General features: G+C 35.0%; 1 protein-coding gene across 2 annotated transcripts; it reads right to left on the bottom strand.

Moving 5' to 3' along the window:
- Window positions 1-8,372: 8,372 nt before the first annotated feature.
- On the bottom strand, window positions 8,373-11,831 carry LOC146529773 (uncharacterized). Of its 2 annotated transcripts, none has more exons than XM_085201043.1 (5): window positions 11,506-11,831; window positions 11,273-11,385; window positions 10,747-10,851; window positions 10,022-10,204; window positions 8,373-9,490 (listed from the first exon to the last, which is right to left on the bottom strand). In XM_085201043.1, exons 1-5 carry the CDS (start codon window positions 11,612-11,614, stop codon window positions 9,425-9,427), a joined length of 576 nt encoding a protein of 191 aa, XP_085057169.1. In that variant the 5' UTR covers window positions 11,615-11,831; the 3' UTR covers window positions 8,373-9,424. The 2 variants fall into 2 exon arrangements, with proteins under 2 accessions (XP_085057169.1, XP_085057170.1); XM_085201044.1 differs by having other exon boundaries at window positions 10,078-10,204; window positions 11,506-11,825.
- Window positions 11,832-14,564: the final 2,733 nt, after the last annotated feature.

The following is a 14,564-nucleotide window of genomic DNA, read 5'->3' as shown; positions in this document are numbered from 1 at the left end:
TCGAAAATTGGGCGGGAAGCAGGGAACAAAGTATCTTAACACTACGATATGTTCGCGTAAACATTGTTTCTTTAATTAATCTAGCCAAATTTTTTAAAATATGTAGAAATGTAAAATTTCTGGCCGGCCTGTTACTTCCTACGCCTATGCTTAACACTAGGGTCCCTGTGTCTACTATAGCGTGAAGCAGCGTGAAGATGAAAAAAAATAAATATACTAAGGTTTTTTTTAATAGTATTAACATAAATAGCCTTACAATGGTTTCTCGCACAATTTGAGTTGAGAAGAAAATAACACAAAGAGTTCCAAAAACTAAGTTGATAAGTGTATCAACTTAGTTTTTGGTCAAAGAAACAACGACTCAAATTCAAAACATTGCATATTAAACAGCATTTTATTTTTGTCTAACAAAGAGGGAGTAGCTTCTTTTCTTACTCTTATTATCAAAAATGCCTAAAACTTATTAAATTTATTACATTATTTAAAAATTTATAGAGAGTGAATTACGATAGCGTGACAAATTCAATAAGACTCCCGGCCACTTCCGGTTGAAGGAGTGCCAAGAATCCTGAACGTTTCCCTTGTTCAGCAGTCACCTAGTTCATTAACTTTTGTTTCATACTAAATTTGTGTTATTACTTTGTAATATTTATTGTCGTGACTCAATAGTTCTGTATTGAATATAAGTTGCTCAGATTAGAAAGTCGAGTGTGGCCTATTCGTCTAATATATAGTCATAATTGTCCTTATCAAACCCTGGAGTTCATTTCCGCCACTGAACACGTACCTAATGTTCTGAAAATTGAGCGGTGCTTAGAGAACGCACGTAGAGCAATGTGCATATAAGTAGGTCAGGGTTGTGGATAACTTAGATTATGGTATAATTTAAAGGCTAAAATGCTTTTAAGATTTTGAAGTTACTTCTAACAAACTTTTTGGGGCAGTGCGAATTCATTGGCTTGTCTTAACCTTAGGTCCCCTCTGTCTACTTCACTATATTTGAAATACAGCGTGAAACAAAAAAAAAATTTAAAATCTAATTTTGTAAAATCCAAATTTTCACACATGACTCAAGAACGAAACATGTTAATATAATTGAACTCACAAGAATGCAGTTCACACATTACTGACTTCGCTCTTATTGATGTCCAAAACAATTTTTAATGGTTTCTTTACCCTAACGAGTATTAGCCGCGTTACATCGTAGGCGGGGGTGTGGTGGGGGCCTATCACATACCTGGTGCGATCTGGTCTTATGAGTAAGTATGAAAATATTTAACGTCATCTTGAAAAATTGAGGCCGTGTGGCGCAGTTGGACAGCGCCTGACCGTGAGCCTGACGATTGTGGGCGTGATGTCCAATAGAGCAATGGTTGTATTTAAATGATTTTCAAATACTTTCATTACCTCGCTTTGGTAGACAAAGCACGGCGTTGAGTTCCACCACTAAACGAAAATGACGCCGAGAGAGAAGAGAAAGAGTATCTTAACACTAGGTTCCTTCTGCCTACTCTGCTGTATGCGGAAAAAAAACGTAAGTAAATCTACATTTTTTTCGTTGAAAAATGTAGATACAATATGAGTGAGTCCAGAGGGGATTTTCCTATAATACTTATCTGATCAATCAGTGCTTGTACAGGAGCCACCTGCCACGTGTATCAGATGGGTATTAACAGAATTTTCCACTTCAGCTTCTCCAGTAATTTTGTTCTACATAAATACTGTTAGTTATTGTTTGTTGATCGTTCAGCTGTTAATTGCTTTAGAGTAGGTTGTTCGTGGTTTATTTGTTTTGTTAGTGTTAATAGGTTAACATGTATTTGAAAATTTTTAATATAAGAAGAAAAAAAAATGAAAATGACGTTTGAAGGATCTTGGTGGCGCGTGACTTCCATTAAGAATTCACAAATTGGTATGCACTTATTTAAGATTAACTACATAATTTATAGAGACGATGAACGTTATCTTGTAAAGTTGTAATATAATTATGTCATTAAACAATCCCTAAACGCTTGAAATAAAGTAAAGTCGATAATCACTTGAAATTATAAGCATAACAAAAACAAAAGCCTAATAAAAGAGTGCAATCACTCCGTATTTTACACAACCCGAAACTGAAATTCCATAGAATAACACGTCTGTCAGCGCATGTAGTGAATTTTCACAAAATCGATCGTTAGCAAATAAATACATCGGAATTCGAATCCAAACAAACATCGGTAGCATCAATCTTGCCCACGCCTGTGCCCGCGCCGCGCCGCCACCACTAGCAGCGCTCTTAATATAACCATTTGTTTACTTTTTAACATAATATATGTAGTTCGGGCGAACTAAATCTGGATCTTGAACTCCCGAAATAAACTCACGTACGCCGCGCGGTGACGCTCGACTCTGGGAATTAACCTTTTTTGGTCATATGACATGGAAGTGTTCTTACGGACTTATTTGCGTATAGATTCGTGAGTAGAGATATATAAGCAATATTAATATATGTTTTAAAATGTATCAATTTTGAAATTATTATCACTTCAAAAAATGTTCTGAACTGACTTCTAATGAAGCATTTTTTATAGGTAAAAGTAGCTGTTTAACTATAGAACTACTCTACCCAAATGTATGAGTATTGTGAAAACTTTAACATTTATATAATTAAATATTACTTTTATGGTAATAAGGTATAATATTAGTAAGATATATTTAAGACAAGTTACGAATAAATTGAAAAAGAAAGTAACGCAAATTATATAACAATAACCAAAATAACAAGAATCAACTCAACAAATCAAAAAAAAGACAAGTCGACGCAAAAAAACTGAAGACGTGAACTCCTCTAAATGACGTCGTGAGGGACGTCATCTTCTAAGATAATGATGCAGATATATGTTGTATTAGAGGATAGTGAATAATGAGTCAAAAATTTACTTTAAAACCGACATAAAGCTCGAGTAAACACTCGCGTGAGTCATGGGTATGGGCCACGTGACACTCTACCGCACTCTACCCATTCATGGCGGTACGCTGTTTGAACATTATATTTACTTATTATGTTTTTGTATTCATAACCGTGTTAAGAATGAGAATTGAACTGATTTCAGTTTAGAGAAAAGAAAAAAAACTACAGCTAGTTGGTTAGTGATTAGGATAAAGTAGGAACTTGCGGTCCTGGCCTGGCGAGCCGAATTTTCGAGACATTTCTTGTTATGATTGACATAACGCTACACTAAACTAAAATACAAGCTTAGGCTACAAATTATTTGATTTTATGTCATGAAAAATTTAGGCTAAATTTTTATATCCAAATTTAAGAAATATAAAGCTCGAAAGTGCCTGTGCCTATTTTTCCGTGGTCAAAAACATCGTGCGCGTGTCAATTTGCCATGTTTTTTTAATGCGAAATGGAGAGAATTATCGTAGAGTGGTAAATATTACGTATTCTCTCCAACTTATCGCACATTTGGTGCAATAATGAAGTAATTGCACTTTTTTTAAAAGTTAAATCAATGTATGCGGAAAGAGCAAGTGTTTCGCTTTAAGCGATAGAAGCAATAATTAAAGTATTTATACATGAACTAAATGCTCTTATAATCGGAAGTCTTACTATAGCAGAAGAAATGTAAAGGCTCACGTCATTCATATAATTTTTGTCGCTTCACGTTGTATCCCACACATAGCAGCAGAGGCAGAGGGAGGTTTGAGTGGCCGAACTCAACGCCGGGATTTGCCTCGATATCATCATTCCCCCGTGCAGTAATCGTACCCGAACCCATCGCGTTTATAGTCGCGTGCTGGTAGCCCTGAGACACGACGTCCTCAATATTTAAATTACCTATTATATATATTTGAATAATTGCTACTTCTTAAATCATTAGTATTATAAGTTGACGTGCTTCACTCAAATGGTAATTTCCCGAATTTATATGAAAGCGGAGAAAGGAATGTGAGGATGAAAGTTAACGATAATAAAATTAAATAAGACGATTTTTTAAAAGTTACAACGTAATATTTTATCAATCAGTATTTAATAAATCTTCAGACAATAGATACTTTAGTATGTTTTATTAATATGTGAGGTCTATCTTTTATTTTTCTCGGGACTTTACATTTTACATGTTAACATTATCTAATCTATACTAATATAATAAAGCGGAAGAGTTTGTTTGTTTGTTTGTTTGAACGCTACGATCTCTGGATCTACTGGATCGATTTACTTTGTTTTTGTTTTGTATGAAAGCTGCATTCTTCAGAAGTGCTATAGGCTATATAATATTACATTACACATATATACTAATAAATTAAAATACTTTCTAATTTGACATGCAATTTATTCTACCATGTTAATAACAACCGTCGTCGCTGCGCGACCTCGTTCCGCGTTACCGCGTCATTTTGATATCCGTCATCCTTATGAAAATAAATATAATAGCTTTCATCTAGATTGAAATTATACTTCTATAGAAATTATATTCTTATATTTCAAGCAGGCGTAGCCGCGTCCGGGTCCGCTAGTAACTTCATATAAAGTAAACCGTTGTATAAGAAGGAAACGGAGTCTCGAATAAAACTAGGTGTTTATGCGGGATACAGCGTGGAGAGACCACTGGCGTGACCACTGACCACGCGTAAGCGTGCGACTGTAAACGCTACAGACGAAATCCCCATCGAGAAAATGGAATATTTAATATTTTCATTTCCTCGTAAGGCAAAGCACGGCGTTGAGTTTCGTCTCTCAACGCGCAATGCCTTCAGAATTTAGTGGAACATGGAAAACGAAATTGTCTTAATTGGAACAGTTAACGGTAGGTTCTCTCTGCCTACTCAGATATTTGCGGGATACAGTGTGAATCTAAAAAAGTGTACAAATATTTAATAATTAAGTAAATAATTTGTGGAAATTTATAATATATAATATATTTGATTTTAAAGTTTGCAGCTTGCAGTTTGTTTGTTTGTCTTTTTAAAAAAGGAGTATTTTTTAACACTCATATAACAGTCATTATATGTAAAATTCATTTTTAAACTTAACGCTGTATCCCGCATACAAGGGAAAGTGTTGAGAAACTCTTCCCCATCTTCTACTTAATTTTTTGAAACTATGGATAATGAACCCACAACCGTCGCGTTTGCACTTTGTCTCACTGCGCTACCACGGACTCTGTACACTATTCTATCTCAAAATAGAGATGACGCTACGAGCGTAGCTCTGTAGCCGCTCTACGACTGCTCGACATTGTAAATTATGAGGAAAATGTTACTATAATACTATTAAATCTAATTTATCACATTATTGTAATTTAAATAAAAAATATCGCATAAAATAGGCCACAAGCTTGTAAATGTGCGGACAACGTGATCCGAAGAAAAGAAGAGGTTGATGACAGTGGACAAGGCGAAAGAGGTATGTAGAGACCGTAGCGTTTGGCGCTCCGTTCTCTCGGACTACCACGCTAGGGGTAAAGCGTGATACTAAGTTAAGCTAGGAATTCCTTATAAGATCACTTTGTTTTCTGTACACACGGACAGTTTTAAGTCAAGACCTTAAAATTGCGTGCTTACTTACTTACCAAAAGTATCAGAGATTAGCGCATTCAACCAAATACATTCTTCAGCATTATAATATTAGTTAGATTAAAGTAAATGGAGCAATAAATACAATAAATACGGGGATTAATTTCTCCGCTATCTAATTTTAATAAAAAATTAAACGCCAGCTATTTTGTCTAATCAGTTGTTATCGCGACATAATAATAAATACAAAATTAACTAAAGAATGGGGGATCCCCTTTTATAATTAAGAACATTAACTTATAAATAATTACAATGAGGTTTTCGTATATTTCCCACGCGGAAACAATCAATTAAACAATAATTGAACAATTTATTGTCTAAAATATAAAAATATATATTTTTCTTAATTACTTCAATTTCTTAATAAATTATCATAATTTCATTTTGTTATCTTCATCTTAATCGAACCTGTGTACTTCAACGATGACTATTAGCCTTTTGTAAGGTATTTTTTAATGTTACTATCTAATATCTACTATCAGCACTAATATAGCACAGTCCAAGAGTTATTTCTGTTTCGGCTCCACGCTGTATCCCGCACACAGCAGCAGCAGAGGGAGGGAACCTAGTGTTAAGGCAGTCCGTTCCACATTTTCTGCCGAATTCTGGAGGCATTATGTGTTGAGTGGCTGTACTCAACACCGCGCTTTGCCTCGACACCAGAGCGAAGAAATGGAAATATAAACGTAAATAAATATTTCACTTCCTCGAGTGAGGATCGAACCCACAACCTTCGCGTTACAGTCACACCCTTGTGCCGCTGCGCCATGACGGCCTCTTCTGTTTAATGTGCTAATATTAAGAATTACTCTGGCTAGTTAAAAAGTCTTTTTGTGGTGGATAATAATTAATTAATCGAGGTAGGCTATATATAGGTCATATTACATCACTAGGTTCCCTCTGCCTACCCTGCTGAGTGCGGGATAAAGAACCCGGTTTTGATTAGACCCGCTGTAAATATAGTAAAAAATTAATACACTTAAATTGTGTCACGTGTTTTGTAAGAAGTACTTAAATGTACATTTTCTCGTCAAAGGTTTTTTTTATGGAAAACAGACAAGGCAAACGAGCGTACGAGTCACCTGATGGTAAGTGACCACCGCCGCCCACGACCCCGGGTAACACCAGAGGAGTTACAGGTGCGGTGCCGGCCTTTAAAGGTAAAGCAATCATCTTTTATGTCACTAGTTCTTCTTCTAGGAGGTAAGCCACGCAGGGGCACTGGTACTTACTGGTAAGCGCGGCCTTGAACTAAGTCCAGCAGATCCTTTCTGCTGTGAAGTTTCTTAATGAGAACGAACGTCTTAACACTTCCCAGCCTTCCTCTGCCTGTGTGCAGGATACAGCGTGAAGTTATAGCAGCCTAAGTATACAAATCCGCTTGAAGCGACACACTGTCGTTTATACATAATTAGAATCAATATAAGGAAAATACAATAACTACGCAATTTTCACAGAAAGGTCGACAATGTGATCTCGACAAAGTTCATTTAGTTCTGTGAAGTCGGCTTGTACCGGATTAGTATAGATGTTATCGACTGTGATAGTCGAGTCGTGTGCAGGCGCTTGTACACTCGGACACGAATAAACATTTTGTAAACTTAAGTAGTGTACAGTAGTTACAAAATTAATTTTATAAATATTTGTCCAAATTTTCTATAAAATTTGTTAATTATTTAATTATACGTTGTGGAAATCTTACACGAGAATTTAAATGGAAATTAGAAATAAAGAATTATAGTATTCGCATAAGGGCTTTCTCCTTCAAAACCTTGAGATTGGCTAATTAAAAATAAATAGTTTTGGCTAATTATATACTATTGTCTCTTTTCTTTCAAACATTTTTTTCTTTTTAGAGAATAAAAATGTCGCATAATAGATTTATGGTAGGTACATATTTACAACGGAACCACAGCCAGAGACGTATATCATCATCGTAGCCTCCGTGGCAGTGCCTCGCCTGCCAGTCTAACAGCGATGTAGTCTCTACATTATTATTATAAAACTGAATTTATTTTTATAAAGCCGCGTACATACATATGTAATTAGAAGTTTAATTGAAACTCGCACACAAAGGCTCTTGGCACGTATAGCAGCGTAGACAGAAGAAATGTGGTGTCGCAAAAGACCGTGCAAAGTGGAGTAGGTTGAGTAGGAGGGCAGACCCTGGCAATAGCCGGGATTAATGCCAGGAGGAAGAAGAAGATACTCGTGTACTATGTATTGATGTAATAATATTAATCTTACCTGTTACAGAAGGACTCTACATTTTTATTATTATTAATGAGTATTACATATATACGTCAGTAATAAATAACCTAATCTATGAAATGTTTATTACAAATTGTAATCCATATACATATTATTTTGAGATATTTGAAAACAATGAAAATTATAAATTTTGTGAATCACTTCCGTTACTGCAGTAGACGTTCATCTATTGTTTTGCATTCATTTACGACTATGTTTAAGTAGATTGGTGATTATTCATACATTTTTTCTAGTTTTGCGTTCTATCCCGTATATAGCAGCGGGAGTAGGTAGGTCTCTCCGTGCCACTCTGTCCACCTAATTTCGTGAAATTGCGTGTTGAGTATTGGAAGTTATCTCCACACTTTGTATTAATATCTACCTAAGGAAGTATTTAGAAAGTATTTTGTGTGAAGACACTACCCTGCTATTTTGGGATAAGAGTAAAGCTGCTTTCTTTTTCGCAACAAAGTGCAAAAATGCGGGATACAGCGAGAAATTGAAGTGACTTCTTCAACTACTTCAAAAGTAAGGCGTAAAATAAAACAAATAATAAAAAAAAAATGAATTAAGTACAAGTTTTATTTTCAGTTTTAACCTAATTTGTTTATACAAAATTATTCTAACGTGATTTCATCAGTTAAAGCCTTGTAAGCCCTATATTAATATAAGTAATAAATTAATTTATTTCCTAGTTTGAGATTCAATGCCTTTGGCACTTACTAGACTAGGTCCTTATAAACTACTTTTATTTACACTAATTTGTAAACATCTATTGATAAAATAAATATAGTAGACGCAGAATAATTTGACAGAAATTGGTACAACTACGAGTATTTAGTAAAATGGAAAAGCTAATAGCGTTAAGAGATACATTCGTCTCTCTCTCTGACGGAATATTTACAATTTAAACTAATATGTTACTAGCACTTTCTATTAATAACTAAACTTCTTTATAATTGAATTAAAAAAAATACATTTAAGCTCTGTCATTTTTTACGAATCAAAATTAGTTAAAATTAAATTATTTATAGCATTTCTGAAAAAGCCAAAAATGTACAAGTATATTTTAAAAGAGAGCCGATTGGGATAAAAGTCAATGTTTGTGCTTACTTTAACTTGACTAGAAGCGGTTAGTAAATAAATTAAATATGTACACAATACTTATATGTTACTACAAAAATTATATCACAATTTAGGAATTGCGCCTTTAGGCGAATACGCTAAGACAATACTGAATAGTGATGTCACTCAAACTTACACACCTAAAATACAAAAGTCCTAGAATAAGGGAACATAAAACCAGTCAGTTCACAAGTCGTCGTCAGTTGGTCCCACGGAACTAGATAACTTAGTCTAAGGTAATACTGCTTAATACTATTAAAGCTGCTGATCCGTAAGCTTCCAGGTGTCACAGCTTTATGAAAGTTCACTATAAAAGTTCATCCATTTCACTTTTTTCATAATTTACAGAGAAAATGGTGGCATTGAATGGCAAAAGTTTATCAGTCGTTTGCCTTTACGTATCTACTTCACAACGTCGTCTCACTTTTACAACACTGAAGTCTTATTTCTTTTTTAAGTCTTCTTCTTACTGTTAATGTCCTGATCACCAAGCACTCCTTCTCTTCTCACACATACACTTTGATCTGTTCCACCTCATATGTTGGTTCCGCTGTAACAATAGAGAATATAATTCGATCTCGTTGATCTTTTTGTTTTTTAGTTTTTAATATATGAAATATGTACACATACTACATTTCATATGTAAAAAATATAAAATTATTTTTTGTCAAAAAATATGTCCAATATATACATCATTGCCATTTTACAATGTACGTATATAAATATGTATATTTCAACTAACTATATGAACTTAACTACATTTATATAAATAAAAAAAATATTATATGAAAATATTTTTTTTTTGAAAAAAGCAAATTAATTGAATAATGTGAACATTAAATCATAAAATGATGAATTGCATAAAGAAAAACAAAGCTGGCTCTGGTAAGACAACGGATGTCAGTACGGCATAGTAAAGGGGTGACCTGGAATTTGACTGAGGAAATCAAAATTGATAATTGTGGAACATCCATGCATGGGGATAGAAATTGGAGAGAAAACATCGAAGCGTTAGGTTTGGTGATAGCATGCGTGCCGTCTACCTGCGTTAGTGCTCACAGACATCCATCATCCTACAAACCTTTTTGAGACAACTTCGCCTTTCCTCCAGATTTGGGCATTGACAGACGCACTTACGAGGATTCAACACCCTCGGAGGGCTACAGTCGTGCGAGGAGCTAGTGCAGCAGCCGCAGCTCTCGTGGACGTCCAGGGTGTAGGTAGAACACGTCTCCCTGCTCGTCTTCAGATTGAATATTCGAACCTGGACAATTCAACATATAGTTAGAACAACCTAACGTTTGTTGTATCGAAGAACTCTCATGAGATAATAATGAAACAATACCTATTGAAATCAAACTATCGATTATATTTTATCTCAACACCTAATAATAGTGCAAATGAAAATATTAGTGATGTGCGCGAGTTATGTCATTATTATCATTGGGCGTTGCGTGAAGACTGAGTAACCGCGCAAGTGTGTCAAGGATGGCCTGAAGATAAATAGATAGTGTTTGTCCTTTGTGCTCGATCAGTTAAACGTAAGATACGAGCAGTCTCACATGCGGCCAGTCAAAATTAGATGATGATAATGAATTTTATAACTTTGAAGTAAATTGCATTCAGCGTTTAAGTATTTAGAATATTAGTTTAGAGCCACGAGGTTTTTTATTATAATGTGTCTGCCATTACGATAGAAATAAATATAAAATGTCGAGAATCTTCTTATTATATATAATGTATTTTTAATTTTAATTAAACATAGAAATATTTTATTATGATCTATTTATACGATTGCCGACTCACCGGGATAGCTTGCTTTCTTATCTTGGTCGCGACACACTGCGACCCGGGGGCTTCATAGTCGCAGAGGCCAACACACCGCTTCACCCAAACGTGGCTAGGATTCACCTGGGGAAGTACGCTAACGTCAGGTTATACGAACCTATACATTCGGATGCGGATTTTCTCACGCATTAATGACCGCCTCACGGATGTAGCCGTTGATACGTTTAAATATTCAAATACTCATATTTAGCCAATTGTTCCTAAGCTATTTATTATATACGTCCTTATCTAAGTGATGTAAAGTATTTTAATTGCTCTATTATACTGAGAAATTGTATTAGATTTGAATTAAAGCTTGAATTGCGGAATGTCAGTGGCTAATGATCTTTAATACTTAGGTAGCTAATTATATGGTTATAATTATTAATATTATAATAACGCATTAATTTTAGTAAATTTAGTTAACATCAATTAAATAATTATTTCAATATTAATTTAATTATTTAATGAAATATAATTTAAATAAATATTAAATATCACATACCTGAAGATATGAAGTATTAAGCTTGAGCTCCTCAAACACCTCCTTCGGTTCACCACATCTTGATTTCTCTATAAACTCGTTCCTGGTCTCCTCAAAAACACTGTTGCAAACCACTGCAACAAAATAGTACTATTAGTATGCGTGTCTCAAGTGGGACGCCGCGCCGGTTGCATCATGCTGTCACTGTAACTTCACTTGTACTTTCTCACAAACTATCACCACAGCACATTCACCTTTAGCTATCACGTCGCTCTCCTCGGCCTTGGGGAACTTCGGGTGGTGCTTGAACCCGGTCACGGACACAACGGAAACACAAACGAAAAAATATATAATTGCCGCCATTATTTTGAAACTTATCAGATATGAGCTATGAGCACTCAGTGCGTGTGGCGAGGTTGCCGGCCTGCAGGTTTGTGGTGTTCCGCGCGGCGAGTCTCTATTATAAAGCCTGAGTGAGTCAAAGCCGGCGGGTGTGCGAAGGCACGGCTCCGCGTCATCTACTCAAACACCTGATGCTACGTCACGCTACGTACGAAATCGCAGCGTGATCCGCTTTTGAGGGGTTACCGTTACCGCCAGTGGTGCGCTCGGGCTGGCCGCCGCTCTGCATCCGTCTCCTCTACTACAGGTCTGAGCGACCGGAGATACCAATATAACTTTGACCCTTAAGTTCCAAGTAAATCAAGTAATGATTAGTGTAGTTGGGTGTTACATTACGACATAGTGTCATTTTTCTTAACGGCACGTCTGCTCTGGCCTGTGTTCGTGACACTTTCCTATCGCCGAGCTGACATGTGGCGAATGATGACTATTATTAAATTTATTATTTTGTCTTGCTAGGAGTACGGGTGCGCAAATATTACAAGACATTCTTCTTTATGTTTTTTATAAGTTTGATATTAAATACTATGACTGTTTTTTTGTCTACCTATCTCTCTATGCGGGAAAAGACATGAAGCTGTTCTTCTGTAAATAGATAATTTAAAAGTAATTAGTGTTTTAAGCCAGTCCGTTCTCACTGTGGTTTTTAAAGTCATCGCTGTTGATGTATTTTTTATTTTTTGGTTTTTACATCTTGTTATACGTGAGATGAATACCAAAATAAGCATTAATTTGGGTGAATTTAGATTTTTCCTCAAATATTATTATGTTAGCCGTCATAAATGCAGCTTATTACTGATTTACCTTAGTACATATGAGTACATAAACGGGGAAATCCTGTCACTTTCTAGACAGGTGACAGAAATACTTCGCGGAAACCAAAAGTCAATTAGATAAGAGCAAATTAATCGCGATTAAAGTTTAAATATCGATAAGGCACAAATTATTTTACGAATAGCTATTTCCCAATAGTTACGGCGCGTTGTGTCATGTCGTAGAGCCGCGTGCCGGCGCCTGATAGCGTTATCACATACATATGTGTATAAGAGCTGTTATACCTTATACATTTATGATAAATATTACGTCACTAAAAGGTGATTTTCTTATCAATTTTGGGGGTTCCGCATCCAATGGCATAAAACGGAGCAATATTACATAGCATTTTAGCATTTTATGTTTTTTCTGTCTGTCTGTGAAGGTTTTTTTTAGGAACACGAAATACATATCGAGACATATCGAGATGAAATTGATATTAAGTACTTAGGTATCGGAAAAAGGAGCATTTACAGTGGGAATCCACTGGATTCAGGACGTAGAACCGGACGGAGTGGCGAGCATTAAGGGAGGTCTATGTCCAGCAGGGGACTTTGAAAGGCTGATGGATGAATGATTTATGTCTACAGTCCTATGAATCGGAGAAAAAATAAAACTTTAAAGTCAACGCTATCAAAAGATATGACTGTTTATGACCATTTATTTGTACCGCATATATTGCGTTCGCGGCGTATTCAAAACCTATAGGGTAATTCCGGTTGAGGTACAATCAAGAAATTAGTACAGAACCGTCTGTGCGCGAGCCGGACTCACACTTGAGCAGTTTTTTGTAGTTTAGCACGTGCCCGTTTCCTAATTCTAACCTAATTTTTAATCTACTTAAGAAAATAAAGAACAAACGTAATTATAAATTATCTTTTGGTTGTTTAGTTTTTTATGCACGTAAGTCACGCGTGTGGTCTCTTATCTAATGGCAGTTTAATATGTTCATCTTCTTTTACTATTGTGTTAGAGCTATAATCTTGTTCTGTAGATTTTTCACATTATCTTGATCAAAAAACAATGACATAAATAAAACTTGAACCCACAACCTCACGCGTGGAATATTAATTTGATAAGATATTAACAATTGCGCCATAATAGAAAGAAATGAGTAATCAATAAAGTTATAATATTTGGCATTTTTTACACGATTTATATTCAACTAGCGGACCCGGACGCGGCTACGCCTGCTTGAAATATAAGAATATAATTTCTATAGAAATATAATTTCAATCTAGATGAAATGCTAAAAGTGACTATTATATTTATTTTCATAAGGATGAATATCAAAATGACGCGGTAACGAACGCGGTCGCGTAGCGACGACGGTTGTTATTAACATGGCAGAATAAATTGCATGTCAAATTAGAAAGTATTTTAATTTATTAGTATATATGTGTAATGTAATATTATATAGCCTATAGCACTTCTGAAGAATGCAGCTTTCATACAAAACAAAAACAAAATAAATCGAACCAGTAGATCCAGAGATCTTAGCGTTCAAACAAACAAACAAACAAACAAACTCTTCCGCTTTATTATATTAGTATAGATAATATCATATTAATTTAAAAGAAATCTTAATTGATTAAATAAAAATAAGGCACTAAGTAGTTAAAAAATCACCAAAAAATCAATAAAATTAGTACTTATGCGGAAAATTTGGAAAATAATTTCCCATGAATCAGCGCGCTCTATGTAGAGCTCTAGTGATAATGACTAATGGGTCAAATTGTCTAAAAGAGCGACAATAATTTACGATTTTTGGACAAGTATCTTTAAATAGTATTTTTGGATGATACGGCATTGAGTTTTGAATTCAAAACACCAAACTTAAAAAATTCAGCGGTAAATGGGGAACGGAAGTGTCTTCAAGGGAACTGAGTGCCTTAAAACTAGGATTCTCTGCTTACCCTTCTATTGTGCTACGTGTACATATCCGAATCAGAAAAAAATTAAAACAAAATGTATTTTAGTATCCCTTTAATTTGAAAATAATTAAAATTTGCCCTATCCATTTCGAATTATTTAAAAGATACATCCAAAAATGTTATTTAAAATCAACAATGTAAGTAATTTCATTGGTGGGAAGCGT

The sequence above is a fragment of the Heliconius melpomene genome, chromosome 17, assembly GCF_056956725.1.
Source record: "Heliconius melpomene rosina isolate 202511_hmr_F chromosome 17, ASM5695672v1, whole genome shotgun sequence".
NCBI lineage: Eukaryota > Metazoa > Arthropoda > Insecta > Lepidoptera > Nymphalidae > Heliconius > Heliconius melpomene.
This window is presented reverse-complemented; position numbering and strand designations above follow the sequence as displayed.